Below are 21,472 nucleotides of genomic sequence, written 5' to 3' on the forward strand. Positions count from 1 at the left end.
TGCCTGGTCTGTGGGTGTCTTAGTAGACAATGTACATCCCCCCTTCAATCCTTTAGTCTGCTGCACAAGCTTTGCCTCGTGAAAGCAGAATTGTAGGGGCAAAGGGATACAGTGAGAGGTAGACTGCTCTCACCTGTCTTTTCTTACAAACCATCATGATAGCAGCATTTCCCCATGTGGCCTGGAGTCCATACTCCAGCAGAGAGGGGGTTGCTGTGGGTCCGAGCGAGTGGCAGGTGGATCAACGCTCAGACTGGAGATGCTGCAGTCAAGTTGGTAGAGGAAAGTTCTCTTCTCAAGTATACATGAGCCATGTTTACTGTCTTACTCCTAGGTCTTGTGGAGAAGGCAGCTTCCTGGCTTCCCTCTCCTCCTCTTCCTCCTCCTCCTCTTCCTCCTCCTCCTCTTCCTCCTCCTCCTCTTCCTCCTCCTCCTCCTCTCCCTCCTCCTCTTCCTCCTCCTCCTCCTCTTCCTCCTCCTCCTCCTCTCCTTCCTCCTCCTCTTCCTCCTCCTCCTCTTCCTCCTCCTCCTCCTCCTCTTCTTCCTCCTCCTCTGTCTCTTCTTCTTTCTCTTCCTTCTCCACCTCCTTTTCCTCTCCGTCTTCTCCCTCCTCCTCCTTAGCACCTGGAGCCCCCTGGGAGTTTCAGATGCTTGATTTGGTAGGAAGTTGTGATATTTCTAAGCACCCTTGTGATGTGATTCTTCTCATTAGGCAATCTGAACCTCAATCACTGCCAACAGGGAGTGGTCCCTGCAGTCACAAAGAGGATGGCATCTGGTTACACATTGTTGATCCTTCTTTAGTTCAGGGATGTTATGCATATAAGCATGTCTGCACATTCCACAGATACACCGCATAGAACATACATGTATATGGATGTGTTTGCCATGTGTTTGTGGGTGTCTGAGGGGGCCAAAAGATGGAGTTAAATCCCCTGGATCTGGGTTGTGATCCACACAACACGGGTGCTGGGACTTGAATTCTGGTCATCTGGAAAATCAGTGAGTTCTCTTATCCACTGAGCCATTTCTCCAACTCCCATAGACATTTAATATATGGATATTGTGTAGCTGTAGATTCTATAGATATACTTAGAACTCTTAGGCAAAGTGTCTTCTCTAGAAGACTATGTTGCTGAACAAAACAAGAAACCAGGCTTTCAACAGACTCCACTTCTTTATTCAAATACCTGTATTCCAGTCTCACTGAACGCTTTCCACAAGACAGATTCCCCTCAAGTTGTACAGTGCTTAGTGGTGTTGCCTGTTTCCCATCTTTGAGTCCTACGACTAATTATTCCATTTATCTCAAGGTGCAAGAATCACGTGGCTAGCCAGGGGGGCCCACCTGCAGAGAGGCAAGATATTTGACTTAGGTAGTTTTGCTGTCTAAAGTCTTTGAGTCTATTCCAGGAGAAAAGATTATGAAGTTACCCCCGCAGGGCAGGACCCAATCAGGTTGGCCTGTCATTTGGGATGTTTGTCCTTTTATTTGTTAAAATCTCTTTACCCAAATAACCTCAGAACCAAAATAATCAGAAGAACAGAGGTGACCTTGCAGATGCTTCTGAATTCCTGATAGCTGTCCCACAACTTTTTCCCGGAAACATGTGCACACATTCATGTATCTGTGCACACACTGCATGTACATATTTACACAAATGCTTGTGCCCACAGATACTCAGAGAACGGCAATAACCACCCAAACTACAGAACTTCTCTGGTTCAAGATTTGACTCTGTAGTGCCACACTTTACATGACAGCAGACACAAGATTTTCACTACACATTGTAGGGCAGCACTTGTCTGATGGGGTCTGTAGATACTTTTGATATATAAGTAAGTGTGTCCCAAATTGATTGTGGAGGAAAAAGAAGGAAGCGGCCACTTCCTTCCTCACCAGTTCTCAGCCCTCAGCATATCTAGGATGTCAGGCAGGGCCTGTAAAATGTTTAACACTTCCAACCATTCCAGTCCCCAGGGAGTCCTGACTGCACAACCCATCCACAGGGTGTGTTGGAGCTCCAGTGTTTGAGATTATTAAATGTTGCGAGCAGGGAATAACTAGTTTACCTAAGAAAGACTTGTATGTTGGCACTCAAAGGTTACTCAGCTCAGTGCTCTCAGTCTGTGGACCATTTATTTTAAAAACTGATTTTAAATTCTTATCCATACAAGCTGCTGTTGGCTCTGATCAATTCCCTGCACAGCCTTTTCTTGTGCTCACAACTGTGCCTCATCTCACATGACACCCGTGGTTGGCCTCGGTCAAGCAGCTCCCAGCAGCACTGAAGTACCTGCAGATATCCCATTGCAATGTCCGCGGCTTTTAGCCTTAACACAACACTTAAAGACCTAGAGTATTATGTCAACATAAACAAATCATCAGAGACAGGTCGAGTTCACAGAGTCTGACACAACTATTAGTGGTAGGTCGCTAAGGTTTGCAGAGTCAGGTGAGCAAAACACCTGACCCCTCAGACACCATGTCCTTCTGCAGTAAAGCTTTGAAGACAAACTCAGGGAAGGCGCACACAAGTGCTAAGAATATTCCTGTATAAAACGCAACTGAATACACATATGTCTTTATATTTAATTCCTGCTGGACGGAAACAATAACGAGGAAATTAAAATGAATTGTGCCTCTTCTGGGCTTCCCTTAGTAATAGCAACAGCAGGCATCACAAAGGATTCCATCACCAGAGAGCGTTCTGACTGCTGCACGAGCCGGGAGGAAACCCAGAAGCAGAAAGAAGTGCAAACTGCTTTACCACACACTTTTCCTTGTGCCACTGCAGCTTTCCAAGCCCCTAGAACATTCCCAAGGGACTTCTGCTCATCATGTGTGACATTTGCTAAGGTGAGATTAAATAAAAAACATTCAGCTTATTTTAACCTCCTTTTGGAAATGTTGTATGTTAAATATAAGGTCTCTCTTTCTCTCTCCCTCCCTCCCTCTCCTGTCTCTGTTTTATCTTTTAAATACAGAAAATATCTTCTAAATAGTCTCGACTTGGGTTTCCAGTTTGCGCCTGCTCAGTTAGTCCCAGGTTCTTGTAAGAGAGAGTCAGAGCGGAAGTGTCTCTTCCCAGCATCCCCTGCAGTCCTCTCAGTTGCATCTGTGGTGTCCAACACAGTGCTGAGCAGGCTCCAGATGGGCCAAGAATTTTGTGCGGAATCCCATGCCTCAAAGTTTACCTGCATTTCCACCAGCGTTTCCTCCTCTTTTCACAAATGAAGCACATCCGGAGCAGAAAAGAAATTTAAAAAATGAAGGAGGAAAACAGATCTGCCCAAATGGCCATTTCTTTCGTGAAGCAATACCTTCAGTACAGAGAAACCATTCTCGTTTGGAATATCCTTCCATTTCCTTCAGGATGAGAGGTTTGAAAACGTTGACCTCTGAGAGGAGATACTACACACTTCTAAGTTGGTGAAAGAACTCCCAGCGTCACTTGGATACTCCGGGTAGGAGGAGCTGGAGGAGATGATGTTCTTCAGCCTCTGGAGAGCGATGATCAGCAGCAGAAGCAGAAAAGCCAGGAGGCTGAGGAATATGGAGACATAGATGTAGACGTTGGACAGGTGGCCCGAGGACGAGTCCACCGATGTGGACAGCGATGTGGGAAACAGCTCCAGGAAAGTTCCATTCTCCACACTTCCTGCAAATCCAGATGAGGGGTCAGCCTCCGACATCTCTACGAAGAGGGAAGGCGTGGGCAGGCGCGCTCAAAAGTCCGTCCGCTTCCGCGTCCGCGTCTGCGTTTCACACAGGGCTTAAGAGCGAGGAAACTGGCCTTGCACGTTCATGACAGCAGCAGCAGAAATCACAGGCGGGAATGTCAGCACAACAAACTGTCTTGGTTTTTAAACAAAGGCAGCAACAGCAGGGATCACTTGTCCACAGAGACTGCAGAAACGACAACACATGCACAGCTCAGTACACTAGCAGGGAAATAACACATCTGTAATCTCATTTTTAGTTTTTCTTTCAGGGAAGGAAAAGAATGAGACAATTCCCAGAGAAACAAACACTATTTATGTCCCTTTATTATAAATGAGATATAAAAACGAGCTTCGATTTTCCCTTCACAGTATCGTAGGTGTCAGGCTTCTCCAAGGAACTAAAGAGAAAGTAAAAAGAAAATATACATCTGTTGTGTCCCATTGTGATTCCAGTGGAAACTTCAAGTGGATGCTCTGAGTTGAAACCCAGAGTTCAGATCCAGAAGCCCCTCCTCCACAAAAATCAACCCCACACCTGACCAACAGAGGACCTAATGTGTGCTTTTTGTCTAGTGTTTGACTTTGATAAAATTTCATTAGCATGCAATCAGGGCCGTTATTATGTGTTTCTTTACTAAGGGTAATTTACACACTTTTACATTGAGTAGGAAGTTTAGAAAGGGTTGGATTCCTTCCAATGATGGAGAAGGTACAGGGTTTGCTGGCAAAAGACTCCAGTCTGAGATTCAGATTGTTCACCATCCACCTGACATATCCACCTGAACTCTAACTTTCAGGAAAAAAAAAGGAATTTTCAGTATCATGGTGGTTACATTCCTATCAGTTGATTGAAACTCTGAAAGGGACTGGAATCCTGTTCTGGCTGGTTTTGTGTGTCAAGTTGACACAAGCTGGAGTATCACAGAGAAAGGAGCCTCTCTTGAGGAAATGCCTCCATGAGACCCAGCTATAAGGCATTTTTCTCAATTAGTGATCAAGGTGGGAGGACCCAGCCCATTGTGGGTGGTGCCGTCCTGGGCTGGTGGTTCTGGGTTCTATAATAGAGCAAGGTAAGCAAGCCATTGAGAGTAAGCCAGTAAGTAGCATCCCTCCATGGCCTCTGCATCAGCTCCTGCTTCCTGGCCTGCTTGATTTCCAGTCCTGACTTCCTTTGGTGATGAACAGCAACATGAAAGTGTAAGCTGAATAAACCCTTTCCTCCCAACTTGCTTCTTGGTCGTGAAGTTTGTGCAGGAATAGAAACCCTGACTAAGACAAATCCCTAAAGGGAATTAGTATAGAAGGTAGCCAAGGAGCATGGTAGCTTCCTTAGAGTGTAAGCACAGAGGCACAGCACTTCCTCGGGAATATCCCTGTTGGAGGCTACCACAGAGATTCACAAACTGCTCAAAATTCAGAGAATAAGCGGCCCTGGGGTGCATAGCTATGGTTGCCACTTCTACATCGAAACCCCTGAACTGAAGGTCCGGGGATAATGGCGGAAGCAGAGCAGAAAGATTGTGTGGAGAGGCAGAGGACAAGGGAGTCTGCTGAAGTGCCGTCTTCTGTACACAGCGGGGAAATGGCACAGGGAAGTTCAACGAACAGGAAAGTTACACAATGACAACGCCAACTGACTTGCTAACACGGGCGGGGAAGTCTCATAAGGACACAACCCAAGATGAAGAGATACAGGTGATCCACGGCTGCTGAGACAGAGCGAAATGAGTCTTCTCCATGGTTGAGCACCCTGAGCCTCAGTTCCAAACATTCGGCCCTAAATACATGTACATAAGAGAAATATTCAGTGGGCCTGTTGATGATGGTATTGGTGTTGGTGATGATGGTGATGGGGTGTGTGTGTGTGTGTGTGTGTGTGTGTGTGTGTGTGTGTGTGTGTTTTAAGAAGTATGGAATTAGAGTGCTTTCCTGTTACTCTGGTGCAAAGAAAGTTCTTCACTTTGTGAGAGACAGAGATAGCCTTAAGAAAGAACGTCCCTCCAGGTAGAAAATTCCAGAACTTTCTTCAGATCCATTAAAGAGTTTCTTCCTAGCTGTTTCTGGAATGAAACCATTTTTCTATAAGTTTCTACATCTCAGAGTGACATCCACCCTGCCCCTGGCTTTCCCTTCTAAACACTGCCCAACGTTTTATCTGAAAACTTCCCTTTCTTCTCCTCTCCAAATCTAATCAAGTGTCTAGAGCTTTGAGTGGCCCCACTTGCTTCTGTGGCCAGGACTGATGACCCCTTGAAGGGAGGCACCTCACAGAGGGCTACCCCTGCCAGGTTTTACATAGAGGAATGAGTCTTGGTGAGCGCCTCACAGGGCGTAGAGACTATGTTTTATTAGTTCTGAAAATGAATAGATGTCCACCTCTCAGTCTATTTTGCCTGGTGATTTTAATACTATTAGGCCTTTTCAGTCTCCTAATAATCATTAAACAAATAAAAACAGTAAAAGGAACTGCAGAAGGGTGCAGATGTGTCACACTGATGCTGGAAACCCTCAGCCTTTCGACAACTCTTACATGATCCAGCTGTTCATTTCTGGGGAGTATGGGGAGGGGCCTCAGAGGCGGCATGATACAAGAATAGAAAACTAGGGTAGAAGCCCAAAAGAGTACACCAGAAAAGTACCAGATGTCTGGGTGCAGGCAAAGTGTAGCTGAGGAAACAGGACATGCATAGCTGCTAGCTGATTTGACAAGGGTGAGAGCTGTAGGTAGAAGGTCTGTCCTAGCTTCAGGCCTCTGACCCCAGCTCTCAGCATCTACTCTTCATTTGTTTGTTTTGTTTTTGTTTTTGTTCTTTTGTCCTGGTAGGAAAGCCTAGACTGCCTCTTCTGGATTGAGCAAAGAAGGTAATGACTGGGCACCCCGTATTTCCCAAAACACTTTCCAGGACAGGTGGGGGTAGGGATGACCCACTTTACAGATGCAAAGCCGGGCTGCAAAGACGCTGAGGTTCACTCAGGGTGTAGCTACACAGTGAGAGTGGAGTACCCAGAACCATGCTCGAACTGTATTCTAGTTTTCCTCAATAGTGGATGGAAACAGACAAATGACAAGACTTGGCTAATTAGCTCCTAGCAGCTCGTGGTCGTTTCGTTTTAAGGCGGGGTCTTGTGTGTCTCAGACTGGCCTCAAGCTTTCCATCCTTCTGCCTCAGCCTCATGAGTGCTGGGATAAAGGGACTGTGCCAATATACCGGACTCACAGCTAGTCTCGACGGACCAGTTTTCTACTTGTGCCACAGGGCTCATCTTCCTCCCACTCCAGGTAGGCCTGTGTTAAGATGGTTCCACTCCCATAATCACCCTGGGGGTGGGGGGGATGGGAGGCCTTAATGGTCTCTGACAATCTCACAGGTCTGACATAAGGTTTAGCCAGAATTGGCTGGATTTCTTCAAGCTGCCCTTTTCTGCCACTGAAATTAGTATCATTTTCTAATGCAGTGGCTGGAAGCATAGGACATTACCATGGTACCAGGATGCCAGTGGCAAGGCTGGTAACTGTCTGGAGATGCTTTTACGACAAAGGTCACTCTTTTCAGGGGAACTGTCCTGAAGGTCACCTTCTTCCCTGGAAGCTTCAGGTGTCTATAGAACGGCCTAGAGGGAACACTAAGAAGCTGCAGGTAAAACACCTGATCTCCTATGGGGCTTTTGGATAATGGTGGGAAAAAAGCAGAAAAAAAAAATCTATGCCTTTCCTCAGTTTTACAGTGAAACTTCTTCTGCTTTGAAAGCTGTCTTCCTAATATTACAAATAGAGTATCATTTCCAGATTGCTTTTTAATGTAAAATGACAGCCCCTCAAATTTGATCCACTATTCTACCCTGAAACAGTCAGGTATATTCATGGCTAGAGATGCTTTTAATTTAGTTACATCGGTTCTCATTTCCCGATTGAAGTTTTGAAGAACTGAAGGATCCTCTTTCTCTCTAGCAAATGCTTTATCCAGAGAGGAGTGTATAAAGCTGGCAGTAACCGAACTCATCCTTGTTTAATGTCCTGACAGGTGTCACTGTGGAAAAGGAATCACAGGAGCGTGTTTCGGGATGGCACTTCCTGTCTCCTCTTCAGTGACCTCATCTTAAATGACCTGTCTTGGGGCAACAACAACAGCCTCTTACCTCAAGTCTACTTAGGTCATTCTTAGATTCATGCAATGTTGATTTTTTTTCAACATCATTCTCAGACAACAGAGTTTTTAAAAGAAGAGGGGAAAATAAGATGGTTCATGGTCAACCAATTCTTTCTTTGTTTCTTGGAATAAAACCTTGTCCTGGGAGGAAACATTCCAAAGGCTACTAAAACGTGAGCAAGTTGGGGCATGCGATCTCTCTCCATGAACCCAGTGGTATTGGGGGAGGAAAGACAGCGTATACAAGACTAGATTTGTTTACTTACTTGGCACCACGACCAGCCTCTCACACAGTGGATACTTTTTATTCACATGATGTGGTTATAAATTTTGTAAATTGACCTTCTTCTTTATCTTTTGAAACAGAGTCTCACTATACTGCCTGGGTTGGCTTTGAATGGAAAGCTGCCCTGTCTTAGCTCCCTAGAGCTGGCATACACCTCCATACCCACGGGATTGAGATGATTTGGAAGAACGGAACTGTAGTGTGGGCCTTCATCCCCTCTATCCCTTCTGAAAAGAACTGGCCAGCCCTCATCTCAGAGGTCTCTCACACCACACATGGGGAGCTCTGTAGAGAAAAGGAGGTACATGAGCAGAGATCGAATTCTAACACAGGAATTTATAACGTTCAGCCTGCCTGTCAACTACCAGCGTGGTGCAGGAATACCCGGCTCTCAGGCTGCCACTCAACTTTCTCTGTGGAGAAGAGGTATTTAAGGTTGTAAAAAAACAGGGACAAGCTACTTTGTATCCTTGTGCTCATTCCTTAAAACGTTACTTAGCTACTATGATTGACAAAGTTCTGTCAACATTCATCAGCATCCAGTCCTGCTGTACCATACCAAAAAGTGATCCTCCCAGGCATTAGTAGTTCAGAGCTGTGTGATAAGGTTCTCCTGTGAGCAGCATACTCCGGCACAGATGTGAAGTTTGATACTGTAACAGACTTGATGGCTTCAGGTGATGTATCAGTTATCCTTCTCTGCAGGCCATTAGGAACAACCAAGATCTAGAAGAGATTTTTCTCCATCTGAGTAAAGCTGTCTTCAGCTTATTAGGGAAAAAAAGGTGTATTATATAAGACCTCGCCTTCCAGCCATTCCTTCACCCTTTTGTAATTACCTTCTCTTGAATGCTTTCTCTTTTCCTTGGCCTTTAGGTCCTACAAGACTAGGGGAGGGGGTGGGTGCTGACCATCATTCTCCCCACCACTCTCTTTAAATGAAAATCCTTATTTGCATTCAGTGGCAAACATAGACCTAGGCTTGCAGTCATCAAAGTAAAGTTTACTTTGCTGTAATGAGCTATGCTAACTCAAAGCTGACTCAGCGATCCGAGTGTTTTCCCATTTGAGAAGCATTCTTACTTATCAGAACAGTATGTGTGTAAAATTCCGCATGGACTTTCATCATGAGTCATTGTATCTGACCAATAAAAATCAAAACCCAGCTAAGGAAATAGACTGCTTCTAGGGACTATTGGCCATTGAGTTATATCAGTGGTTCTTGGCCTATAGGCCTTTGACAAATCTCTGTCTTCAAAAATATTTACAATATGATATATTCATAATAGTAGCAAAATTACAGTTATGAAATAGCAACAAAAATGTGTGGTTAAGAGTCACCACAACATGAGGAACTGAACTAAAGGATTGTAGCATAGGGAGGTTGGGAAGCAGTGACCTGGAGGGACACCCTTTGAGAAGGGACTGGGAATTCTGCACAGTGCACTGGAATTCATGGTTTTTACTGAATAGAGTATAATGGAAAATTAAACTGCACGGTCCTCTGTTTTCTCACTTCAGATGAATGATCAGAAAACTTCCCATTGCACTTTTGCAATGTCAAAGGAAAAGCTTTGGGTCAGTGGTTTATTTTTCAAATTAGTCCTAAGGTAACTCTGGATCCAATCTACGTTCAGTGCATCCCCTCAACCAAATCTCTTAGGTAGTTTTGGGGTCAAGACATTTCTACAGAAATGAATGAATGAATGAATGAGAATGAATGAACAAGCAAATAAATGTGGAGTCTGGAGAGATGGCTCAGTGGTTAAGAGCCTGCACAACACTTGCTGTGAGTTTGTTTCCCAGCACACATGTCATGTGACTCTGTCTGTAACTCCATTTCCAGGGGGTCTGACATTTCTGGCCCTCTCAGGCTGGACTCAAGTGCAAACACACACACACACACACACACACACACACACACAGAGTAAGAATATCATTTGAAAACTAGTAAGATTAATAATGCTTTGTTAGACAATGGATTTTGTCCTGAATACTTTAGAAGTTACTTATTCATTTAAGATATATTATCAAAATATACTTTTTGATATGCAAACAGAATGGAATCAGAGATATTATAAAACCATGAAAGCACTACAAAGGGAATATTGTTTATCTTATACATTCTCAATAATAAATTTTTAGTGCATTTATACTCCATGAAACAATTTTATATCTAAATCACTGCCTTGGCAAGAATAATTGTTTCCAAATACTAGAATCTTGCGATAAGACAGATGGGTAATTTAAATAAGCAACTGCTTAGATTAGATTTAAAAAATAGCACCCCCCCCGTCACAAAGGTTATCCCAGGCATAGCATTTTTATGATTCTTTCATGTGTTTGGGAAAAGATCAAGAAGAAAAATTCCCATACTTGTGAGTGGGCCCTGCCTCCCATGCAGTGCCTGGACCACATCAAATGAGAAAAGCAGCAACTTCAAGGTCAAATTGAACATGAGCTAGTTAGGAACAGCAGAGTGATGGAAGTCGCTTCGGGGAGTGGGAAGAAAGGTCACAGCTAAAGGGAGCATTTGCAGAAAGAGCTAAAGGGGAGGTAATGACTTGATCACAGGCAAAGCTGTAACAAACCTGGGGAGAAGGACTGCAAAGCCAACGTCACCTTTCAAGACGTTTCCACAGTTTTAAGGAGGCATTTCTCTTCCTTTATTTCTTTATACCCACCTCTGATCATTTTCAGTTTTTAGAGCTGTGTTCAGAAAAAATTTATCCTCATAGTTTTAGGACTGTTTAAACCATAGTATTAGTACACAGAAGAGCCTTGCATGACTTTATAAAACCTGAATGTGTTTTTAGGAATTCACATTAAGCCATGTGAGGGTAGGAGTGGAATGAGGTTCTGTCCTTTCTCAGTGTGTGTCCCATTTTACCTCCTCAGTAAAAATTATTTTATAGTTATTTTTTATTCCTTGGGAACTTCACACACACACACACACACACATACACACACACACACACATACACACACACACACACATACACACACACTAAAATATTATCACTTCCACTTCTGTCCTTCCCCAGCTCCCCCTCCCCCACCCCCACCCCCACCAACATGTCCCTTGACAACTTTATGGCTTCTTTTTTCTTTTGATAACCCACTAAATCCAATTAATTAGCGTGTGAGTGTAAGGCCACCCACTGCATCATGGGAAACCTACCAGTGCCACATCTTCCAAGGACTGTTCCTCTCTCAACAGCTATCCTCTGCCAGTAGCTCCTCGGTAAGGGCTTAGGCCTGGACATCACCTCCCCTACTCGGCCATTCTTGTGCAGTTTATCACAACTGTAAGATAATTTCTACTCAACATATGTTTTTCCTTTGAAGGTATGCTTCAAACATTTCCCTATGCAATGTTATAGCTAGAAAAAAAAAGTTCTCATCAAGTTTGCAATTGTCATACATCTCTGTGATTGAAATACTTTTAAAATTCTTTACATACCAATGTTAGATATCCTTCAACCTCAGAGCCTAGACTGCTCTAGGGGAAGAGGGAAGAGCTTGGAGAATCAGTGTTTCTACAGTTGCTGATTGAGTGCGCTCTAAATCTGTGCAGATTCCTTAGAAGGGGGCAGTGCAGGATGCTGAGAGTGAGAGCACAGAGTAGTCATGGCTCACTCTCTGCCCATGCCACCGTTCCTTCCTAGTCTCTGTGATTAACTCTCTCCTTACAGATGGGCACACTCTTCACACACACACACACACACACACACACACACACACACACACACACACACACCCCAGTCACCCCCTTTAGTCCATAGCTTTTTGTGATCTTGATCCCATTCCCCTATGTTTCTCATGTACATCCCAGGTAAGATATTTAATGAATACATTTCTGTTTGCATATGGTCCTATAAATGTTTGTTATTGCTATTTGGGTGTGTATGTGTGTGTTTCCAGTATACAGAATGTATGGCTATGGAACAGTTCATTCTAACCTTCTAACCAAGATTCTAAATTTATGTCCACTTAAAATATCTTGATAATTGAGGCACAGAGAAGGGATGCAAATTATCAAATATATCGAGTTCTCTAGTTTTGCTTATAACAATGCCCTTCAGACTAAAAGCCATAATGGATCCATCCAATTACAGCATAAGCACAAATGGAGACAGGTGACAATGTCGCTTCTCTACAGAGAGCTTTAGCATTAACAAAATAGTTTACCAGGCCACTTTTCAATTCCATAGCTTTACAGATACATTTCTGCATTTGCTTAAAGTGAAGCCTCAGACAAAGTATTAAAGCACCACTAGGGTGTAAAATGTTATGTGTCTTGCATTTCTCAACAGGGATCCAAGCTCACCGAGTCTTGAACTTGATGTACTTAAAACTTAGACCCAACATTTACTTGAATTAATGAACCATCGTCTTTTGCAATGCAGCTACAAGTAGAACTTAGTTGATTATATATTGTATAAATTGCACATGTTATCTGGATATTAGCCAAGTATTTTGTGTAACACATACAGATCATTTTTGCCAAATGGATTCCCTTGTTCTTCCAGTCCTCTATGGCTGACACTCAAAGTGTGATGAAGCTTTTTGTGGAAAAAAATGGGCATTTAAGAAAGATAATGCTTAGTAATTGCCAGCTTGCACCAGCTAAGTTTCTGGAAGCATTCAGTTTTGGTCATATGACATGATTTATTCTATCTGAATACTGAGCAAAAAAAAAAAAAAGACCCAGATCTCAACATTTATTACCCTTAATGCAATGCAGAGTTCTTGATGGATTTTAGATAAAGTTTTACAAAAGCATTATTATAAAGGACATTAAAGATCCAAGATAGTAGAACATATCTGTAATCCCCACACTCTGTAGAGTTGGGCAGGAGAATTATGGGTTCAAGGCCAGCCTGAACGAAACATATAAGATGACTCAAACTGAGGAATTCGAATAAAAACTACATGTTAGATGTAACTTTCCAAATGTAATGTCAGAAAGCATTCTTAGGAACTACTACGTTGAAACAGCTAGCCATACTGTCAGGTAATCTTCAAATAACACATAAGGGAATGCATATTCTCATGCACAGACATATGATAGATCAAATGTGACAATGCCTTAAAAACACTAGCTTCTCTAATCTGACCTATGGGTGTTTTCTGTCAGGACTCTTGTAAGTTTTCATGATTTTCTGAAAGATTTTGAGAAAACATGAGCTGAAATTCAGCCCAAATGTGAGAAGCTTCAAAAGACACACGAAGATGGGGACGGGGTGTTTCGCTGAGCATCAGAAGTTCTCTGCTGCTACCATGAGCTCACAATATCCCTACTGCACAGGTGCTTGCAGTGAGCTACTGCAGGGGGGTCCTCGGTACAGAGGATCCTGTCTGGGAACCAGAAACAGGTGAGCCTTACTCATGAATTCACCGCCATTACCATCCACTGAATTGAATGTCCCATGGGCCCTCTGGAGCAGATTCCAGGTACAACCCTGTTATCTGTTGTCTTCAGAGGCAGCTACAGTGTTTAAGGTCCTAGAGCTTAAATACCCAGGCAAAAGCAGCGCTATGAAAACATGCTAGTCCTACACAGCAGGTGGACTCCAAGAAGCTTTCGGAAAACCCACAATGGCTACTAAGGTCCAGGTTCAGCGACCTCGGAAATAACAGTAGTAAACTAGACAGAAATAGAGCTGTTACCCAGGCAGTGAAAGAAAACACACAGTCTGCAAAACAGCAAGTTTGACAAATCAAAACACTCAGGCTTCTCACAAACCCTAACCAGTAACCATCTCTTGGATCATCCAGGTTTGGGCGAGTTCTCCAGTGCGGTAGGAGAACAAACATCACCCTACAATGTCTTCTGCAGTCCAGGGTCAGAATTCGTTGAAACCAGGGACTAGTAAATGATTAATAAACTGAATCTAGTCAACTCCAGATAAAGCTGTAAATACTTGGGAGCATTGATTTGAGAAGTGTGCTTCCCAGTTACCGCTGATCATACAAAGGTGCAGAAAGGTACTCGGAAGTGATGTAGGCAAGTTGGATTTGAGATGTAAATGACGAATGTCATCATACCTACAATGAGATAGATATTCTTTTGCCTGAATCTCTGCATAGACCAGAAAGACAGAGAATAGAGGATGCTAGTTCTTCACTAGGGAAGTGTGTTCTACATGGGACTTCTGAGGCCCTGCTCATCCTTTGTGTGAGCACAGAGTAGTAGAACTTGCCTGTGTGCAGAACTTGCCTGTGTTCTCTCATGTGTGTCTCTGTGTTAGCTTCTCTGTGTCTGTGTCTGTGTCTGTGTCTGTGTGTCTGTATGTCTGTGTGTCTGTCTTTCTCTTGTGACCTCAGAAATCTGGCTTACAAATAAAATATCAACATATCCCTTGTAATTCTGAGCAAAATGATACATCAGGCTATCTATAGAGTGTGGGAGGAACTCAAACCCCCACCAGCTTGTTGTCATTTTAGATAATAACCCAGGTCCAGACTCTGCCAAATGCAATATGGAAATAAAAAACACAAGTGTTGGCTCAGTTCCCCAAGCATGTACTTCAACTTCGACATCTAAGAAGGCAAAATTGAAAACTAACAGACTGCTATATAGGTGACCTGCAAAAAATAGTTATATATTCTTCCAAAATATAAACAAATCTGGTTTGGGAGAGGAAATAAAGAGTAATCTCTTCTACAGGCTGATTGCCTTATCCACAGTAAGAAATGGTCTTGACCAGAGACACATGTAGCCATAATTACCTGCTCTTTGTTCTTTCTTATTTCAATGCTGTGGGCTGACCTGCAGGGATACACCACGCAGAAGAATGCTGAGAAGTAGAGGAAAGAAGTAGGGGATGTATAGAAGGGCAGACTGCAGAGCATGATGGGAAAGGAGAGGGAAACCCTGGATGTCTCTAGGAGAAAGGGGAGCTAGACAAACCAGTGGGAAAGACAGCAGTAGCACACGGGTGGTGCTAGGAGAATTTGCTGGTAAGCAACAAACATGTACTAGTTTTTTGGGGAGAGAGAGAAAGAGAGAGGGAGAGAGAGAGAGAGAGAGAGAGAGAGAGAGAGAGAGAGAGAGAGAGAGTGTGTGTACAGGGAGAGGGAGACTGTTTCCACGTGTCTCTTTGTCTTTATGATTCTTAAAGGTAGTATTATTAACTCTTTCCTCTTATGAATAGGTGTTACAAGTCACCCATGAACTTAGAGGCAGGGATGGAATCAGTGTCTACATCCCTGTGTGTTCATTCAGGAGGCTGAGAGCAGGGGAGAGATCCTTTGATACGGGCCACGGGTGAGGAAAGGCTCCAGTCACCCTTCCTTCTGTGTCTACTGTAGTTTTCCCACTTGTCTGTATATAGAGTGACCACCATATCACTTGTTTAGGACTAAACGAAATGTAGAAATGGTGACACATGTCATGACAGGAAACATGTGACCAGAGTAAGAGCTGCCATACCCCTTTTCCCTGTGGGAGTGGCTGCGTAAGAATCCCTGAATTACCACAGTGACTGCCTTTACCCTTGCTGATGACATTGGCATTTACCATTAACAGTGGATAAACACTCACTGTGAGTTTTGCTATTGTCATGTAGTCCACATGTGATGACTGATACAACATCGCACTCTACTGTGACCTCAGATGGTGCGATGGGTCTCCAAGAACATGACTGCTAAGAAATCTAATCCTGAATAACAGTTCTATATATTGTATGTGTAGTATGTTCACTAAGAATTGGTATGTTAATAATTAGCATAATAATCTACCGTTAGAGCCAAAAATATAATCCATCATGTGGTGAGCTGCCAGAGCACAAGAAAAATCTTTACTAGGGACGAATGGTTTCTAGGGGGAGCAGTGACAGGCAGTAATGATATTAGTAGATTAAAGTTAAAAAAAAAAAGCCCATCATACAAATTAGGGTTAAGGCTATTTTTTTTGGTGCAGAAAAGCAACATAGTTTCATATTCATTCAATAAACAGTCACTAATCATGTATTGCATACAGGAAAATATAAATTATTATCAGTATGTACATAAAATCGCACACATTTATTTTTGTATCTTATTCACTCTTTGAGACTCTCATACAGTATATTTTTATATTTTTATTGTATTCTGTCCCATCTCCCAGATCTACCCTCACAATTCATACATCATGTTCCTTCTCTTTAAAAAAAAATGAAATAAAAAAGATGCCACTAAAAAAAAGAAAACTATTGAGTTTGTTTTTGTGTTGGCTAAATGCTCCCAGCCGTGAGGCCTGCCCTGGAGCATGGTTGCTACACCCAGTGCCACTCCTCTGAAGAAATCTGCCTCTCCCAGAGGCTATCATCTGCAAATACTTTTAGCTAGGGTAAGACTCTGTGCCCACTTCCCGCCTTTGTGGTAGGGTTTTGTCTGACAGAAGCTTGTGCGGGTCTTGTGTGTGCTGCCACAGTGTAAGTTCCTATGTGTCTACCCTGCAGGGTCTGGAAAAGGTTGCTTTCTTGTGCACAAATTTTAAACACCATCTTGACTAAAAAAAAAAAAATCTAAAATGATACAATTTGTTCCACTAAATATTCCTTACTATCTAGTCATGGGTCACTTTCCCAATATACTCCCCACCCCCATTGCATCTAAGAATGATGTCCCAGGCATACTAAACTGCCCTAAACTTCCCAGTTAAACTTTCAGTACTTATGTTTAATCTCATAGTTCCCACCTACCTTCTCTATGCAAATTTCTGGCTCCCTGCTCTGCATTCTCAAGCTATGTTCTGCATTCTCTCCATACGCATTTATACATTTCCGTACACCAGTTATATCTATCTACACGTGTCTGTGCCTTGACAGACTGTGACTCGGAGGAGTCACAAAGGACCAATGTTTCACCTTCCCTGCCATCCACAGACCATCACAGAGCCTACCTGCGCATGACCGATGAGTATTTGCTAGACAGTCGCATGAATGAGAGAATAAAATAAGAAAGAAACTTGAAGCTTCCTGGAGAGACAGCCTATATTCTATTTCTACAAGCAGAAGAATATTTACTGAGCGAATGAATGATCCTGGATAAAAATCACAGTTACTCAGAATGGCAAGTACTCAGAATATGCATGAAGGTTCCCTGTGTTTTATAAAGAACTGGTTTGTAGCAATAAAATTAAGTTTTGAGATACAGAGTAAGATCTGCACATACATCCTCAGAATTAACCCTGCTTCTCACGGGCGACTAAGACATTTGAGACTTTGACTGGCCAGTTATGGAGGATAGTTAAGGAAGAAAGGGAAGGGTACGCTTGTAAAGTTTGTATCTCACAACGTGAGTGTCGCAGAGTTGGGGTTCTTCTGTGGGCACCATCCTGTCTTTCTGATTTAAAATTGGTGACTATAGCTGTATCTTCTCTTGTTTCCCATCGGGAGCTAAGATGAGTCTGTTACCTTCTTATGTGAGCCCTTCGGTGATCAGTATCAGCTGATACTTATCGGAGGCTTTCACTACTGTGTACAGTAATGTAAGTGTCAAACACCCAGCCCCACAATACATGCTTTAGCCTGAACTGACTTTCTGTCTAAGCATAGACAATAGATGGGCATTTAACAGCTGAGAACATGGCTCCGTTAATGACATGTTCAACTCCTGATTAGAATTCAGAGCTCTGCTATACTCAGACTGATTTGGGCTGCATTGTATGATTTCAAACCAGAGGTGCAGTTAATGTGGATGTGGTTTCTTGGCTGCTAGGAATCAGTCTCTCTTTCTCTCTCACACTTCTCATGGCCAAACTCTGTTAAAAGATAAACCAGATTCAAAGTGCATGGTCACATCCCTAGGAGCACCTGAAGAAGGAATTCTGATATCAGGAGGCAGCTGGCCTCAGAATGCCACACCCTGTGGTCAGATCAGAATCAGGGCTCAGGGTCACAGACTCTGTGTCATGCCATCCTGCATCTGGACTGGCCAGTGAATGCCCAGATAGACTTCTTGAATTTAAATCAAGGGCAAAGCCATTTCTGTGTGCCCAGAACTTCATTCACCTAAGCCCGTGGGTCCTTCACATGCACAGATTGTCTGGAAGGAGTCCTGCCTATTCAGGCATTCACAGCTTGGGCATCTGGGTTGGATTTTCTAGGCTAGAACTAACCAAAAGACTTTGTTTACCTTTCACTATGAATAATGATACAAGATAACAAAATTTGGTCCATGACACCTTACATTAGTATAGAAATGTGATAATACTCTGGTCATTTCTTCCTGATAATGAGTTAAGCGTAAAAACCACTGTATGAAATAGGAGTGCTAAAATCTGAGTGCAGGGAGGAGAGGGAGTCTAGAACTATCAAGTGAACTCCAAACTGATGCTGCTGGGAACAGAGGCCAGATGAGAGGATTTTACTTGAGATGGGTTCATGTCTCACTCTTAGATTGAATGACAACTCCAAGCTTACTAAGTGACTCACTCACACCCGCAATTAATCATGGTGACCAGTCGCCTCTTCCTTCCTCTGTCTGCCTGGATAAGTAAGATAAAGCACAGTTGCTATCTCTTAACATCAGATCCACTCGTGGGCCATACAAACATGGAGTCAAACCTGGTAAGCCGAACTGACCAAGGCAAAGGAGTGTAGGGTCCTTCTTACCTTGCACCAGACTTCTTCAGTGACTGCCGTGAATGTGCTCTGAGCTGCTTTTCAGAGGACTTTGCTTTTTCCAGGGGAATAAAGGTGAGACATAAGCACCCCCTCTAATCCAAATCACAAAAGGGAATACTCTACCCACTTCCTGGAGTTCAGAGGCCCCAGAATATTAATGGAGTGGGCTGGCCTTTCTTCACCTCCACTTTGCCCAGCGTTTCAAGGTATTCAGGTTGTTATCCCATCACAGGGCAACGTCCCCTACAAGCACCGCGACTCGTTCTTGATAACGTCGTGTGTGTGTGTGTGTGTGTGTGTGTGTGTGTGTGTGTGTGTGTGTGTGTGTGTGTGTGACGTAGCTGGGATAAGAAGCCTCTCCAGCAAAAATGAAACACATTCAGTTACAGACCAGTATAGAAGATACGTCTGTCGGCTAAATCCCAAAGTGATCTTATTTATGGTCTAGCTGGCCAACTAAGACAATCAAATGAGATTTTAATGCCGTTTTAAGGACAGTGTATTGGGCAGTAGGATGGTACAAAAGAAGAAAATATTTTAGGAAAAGACTCAGTAAATAATCTTGCCTCTTTCCTGTTGTCTGAAAAATGAATCGGAGGAGTAGAAACTGTAAAGTGCCCCCAAACAAACATCCTTAGGAGTGATTTCTGGGTGGACCTAAGGACAGGGCCAGCAGCTGACCATTCACCTGTTCTGGGTGCCTGCACTGGGAGCCATGTCTGACAGGATAGCTTTGACCTTCCTCTAAGCATACGAGTTTGAGACAAGACCCGCTGAACTGAATGAACGTTCTCCCCAGGAAAACACATCAGCAGAGAAAACATTAAGAGGACATTAAGAAACAGACCTAGTCCCTGGAGTCCCTGACACCAAACCCGAGGGAGGACGCGGCACCAGACCTCTGACCTCGCAAAGCGAGCGGGCAGGCACAGTCTACAAACCTGGTCTTTAACAAGAAGCCCTGCGAATGAACGTGGCTCTCTGTTCGCAGGAGGGAGCGTGGCTTATTCTTCCATCTCAATGAGAACTCAAACATTTGCCCATAATGCGCGCACCTCCCGCTTGCTTAGGAGGCTCAGGATTGCAGGCAGTCTCGCCTCCTGGAAAAGCGAAGGGTCGAGAGTGCATTACTTACCCGGTTTTGGGGGAAGCTAAGAAAGCTCCGCTGGGGAACCCAAGAGTTCAGCGGGAAGAACTTATCCGAATTTGCAGCCAGGCAAGAAGACGCAAGGGATTACAGCACAGAGAAACCCCAGCCGTCAATGTGCGTGTGGCGACTCCCCAGGAAGAACCAAGCGACCCTAGAAATAAAGAAAAGCTCTCACACCTCACATACCTCAAAACCCACATAAAAGGCAACAGAAATGTATTACAAAGTGTAAACTGTCCGCAGAGGAATCATCCTTTGCAGCGGCGCTGACCGGAGGGCAGACTTTCCTGACTCCCTGAGCTCGGGAACCAGGCAGGTCATCCCAGGGCCAAGGACATTGCCTGCAGGGCCCCTGGTGGATCCAGCTGTAGCTGGCCCAGTCTCCTGAGACCCCGAGAGCTGGGCTGCTGGGCCTGCTTCAGGACCTTAAGGATGCGTCCAGCTAAGAAAAGGAAAGATTCGGGAGGCGTTGCACAGCAAGGAGTCAAATCTCAAGTAGTCCCAGGAGAGTCGGGATGAAGCATCCCGAAGCTAAGGGACCCCACTGGCGCCCTAGGTGGGGCGTCCGGCGGCCAGGTCTACAGACCAGCCCACTGCCTTTGCTCTGTGACCGGTTCGTTTTAGTTCCCCACTCTTGTGCTCACTGATGTGCGGATCTGGACTCCGGCGCTGGGGTAGGGCGGTGGCCCTTTCTTGACGACGTGAGCCCCACGGCGGTCCTAGGGAATGCACCGCGCGGGGGCGCGGAGCGCGAGCAGAGCACACGAGCAGGCGAGCGCAATGGGAGTGGGCACCCAGCAGGATGCGCCGGGCTCTGCGCTGTCCCTCCGCCCTCTGGGGCCATGCGACCAATGGCTGAGAGCTGGGCCCACTCCCCGCCGCCTGGCAGCCTAAGCGCTCAGGAGCTAGGACAGCACCGCGTTCTGACGAGGGTGGAGCTTACACCCTGGTTGGAGGATGAGGAGGCGTTTGCGCGGGGAGCCCCATCTGGGGAAGGCAGGTGTGGTGCGGTGAACTTTTGTGGGGATTTCTGGTGGACCTCAGGTTTTCGTTTTCTTCCTTCCTTCCTTCCTTCTTTTCTTCCTTCCTTCCTTCCTTCCTTCCTTCCTTTCTTTCTTTCTTTCTTTCTTTCTTTCTTTCTTTCTTTCTTTCTTTCTTTCTTTCTTTCTTTTTTTTTTCTTGGCTCAGGGGAAAACATTCCCTTCCTGTCAAAGTTTCCCTTCTTAGGTCTTTATGAGTCCTGCTCAGCCCACACTCCGAAAGGGCGAGCTGCAAGGGACATCGCCTTCTATGACGAATTTCACCTCAGCCCCCTCCCCCATTCAGCCTTTCTCCTTCACGCCCTCTCAGTCCTCTGAGAAACCATCTAATGAATGAATAGGACCATGGTTTCTATGACTGCCAGTCACACAGATAATAAGAAAAGGCTTCACGGATAGATATCACAGTCATATTAAGGAACGGGAGCCTTCCGTGCCTGGGCTTCTTTAGATGCTTAGTGGAGATGAGAAGCTTGGCTTCTTTGATGCCTTTGGTTCTTTTTTAT

The 21,472-nt window shown here is 44.3% G+C and overlaps 1 protein-coding gene across 3 annotated transcripts; it reads right to left on the minus strand.

The window, feature by feature from the left end:
- Positions 1 to 1,158: 1,158 nt before the first annotated feature.
- On the minus strand, positions 1,159 to 21,147 carry Sertm1 (serine-rich and transmembrane domain containing 1). Of its 3 annotated transcripts, XM_087634597.1 has the most exons (5): positions 20,571 to 21,147; positions 19,912 to 20,077; positions 11,342 to 11,466; positions 8,720 to 8,886; positions 1,159 to 3,910 (listed from the first exon to the last, which is right to left on the minus strand). In XM_087634597.1, the coding sequence occupies exon 5, from the start codon at positions 3,694 to 3,696 to the stop codon at positions 3,373 to 3,375; it is 324 nt and encodes a 107-aa protein (XP_087490723.1). In that variant the 5' UTR covers positions 3,697 to 3,910; positions 8,720 to 8,886; positions 11,342 to 11,466; positions 19,912 to 20,077; positions 20,571 to 21,147; the 3' UTR covers positions 1,159 to 3,372. The 3 variants fall into 3 exon arrangements, with proteins under 3 accessions (XP_087490723.1, NP_001433851.1, NP_001103050.1); NM_001446922.1 differs by lacking the exon at positions 11,342 to 11,466 and having other exon boundaries at positions 1,162 to 3,910; positions 20,571 to 20,723; NM_001109580.1 differs by lacking the exons at positions 8,720 to 8,886; positions 11,342 to 11,466 and having other exon boundaries at positions 1,162 to 3,910; positions 20,571 to 20,723.
- Between the last annotated feature and the right edge of the window lie 325 nt (positions 21,148 to 21,472).

The sequence above is a fragment of the Rattus norvegicus genome, chromosome 2 (assembly GCF_021556685.1).
Source record: "Rattus norvegicus strain SHRSP/BbbUtx chromosome 2, alternate assembly SHRSP_T2T, whole genome shotgun sequence".
In the NCBI taxonomy this organism is placed as follows: Eukaryota; Metazoa; Chordata; class Mammalia; order Rodentia; family Muridae; genus Rattus; species Rattus norvegicus.

Coding starts and splice junctions, on each gene's coding strand:
- Sertm1 (XM_087634597.1), bottom strand. CDS start 3,696: ATGTCGGAGGCTGACCCCTCATCTGGATTTGCAGGAAGTGTGGAGAAT.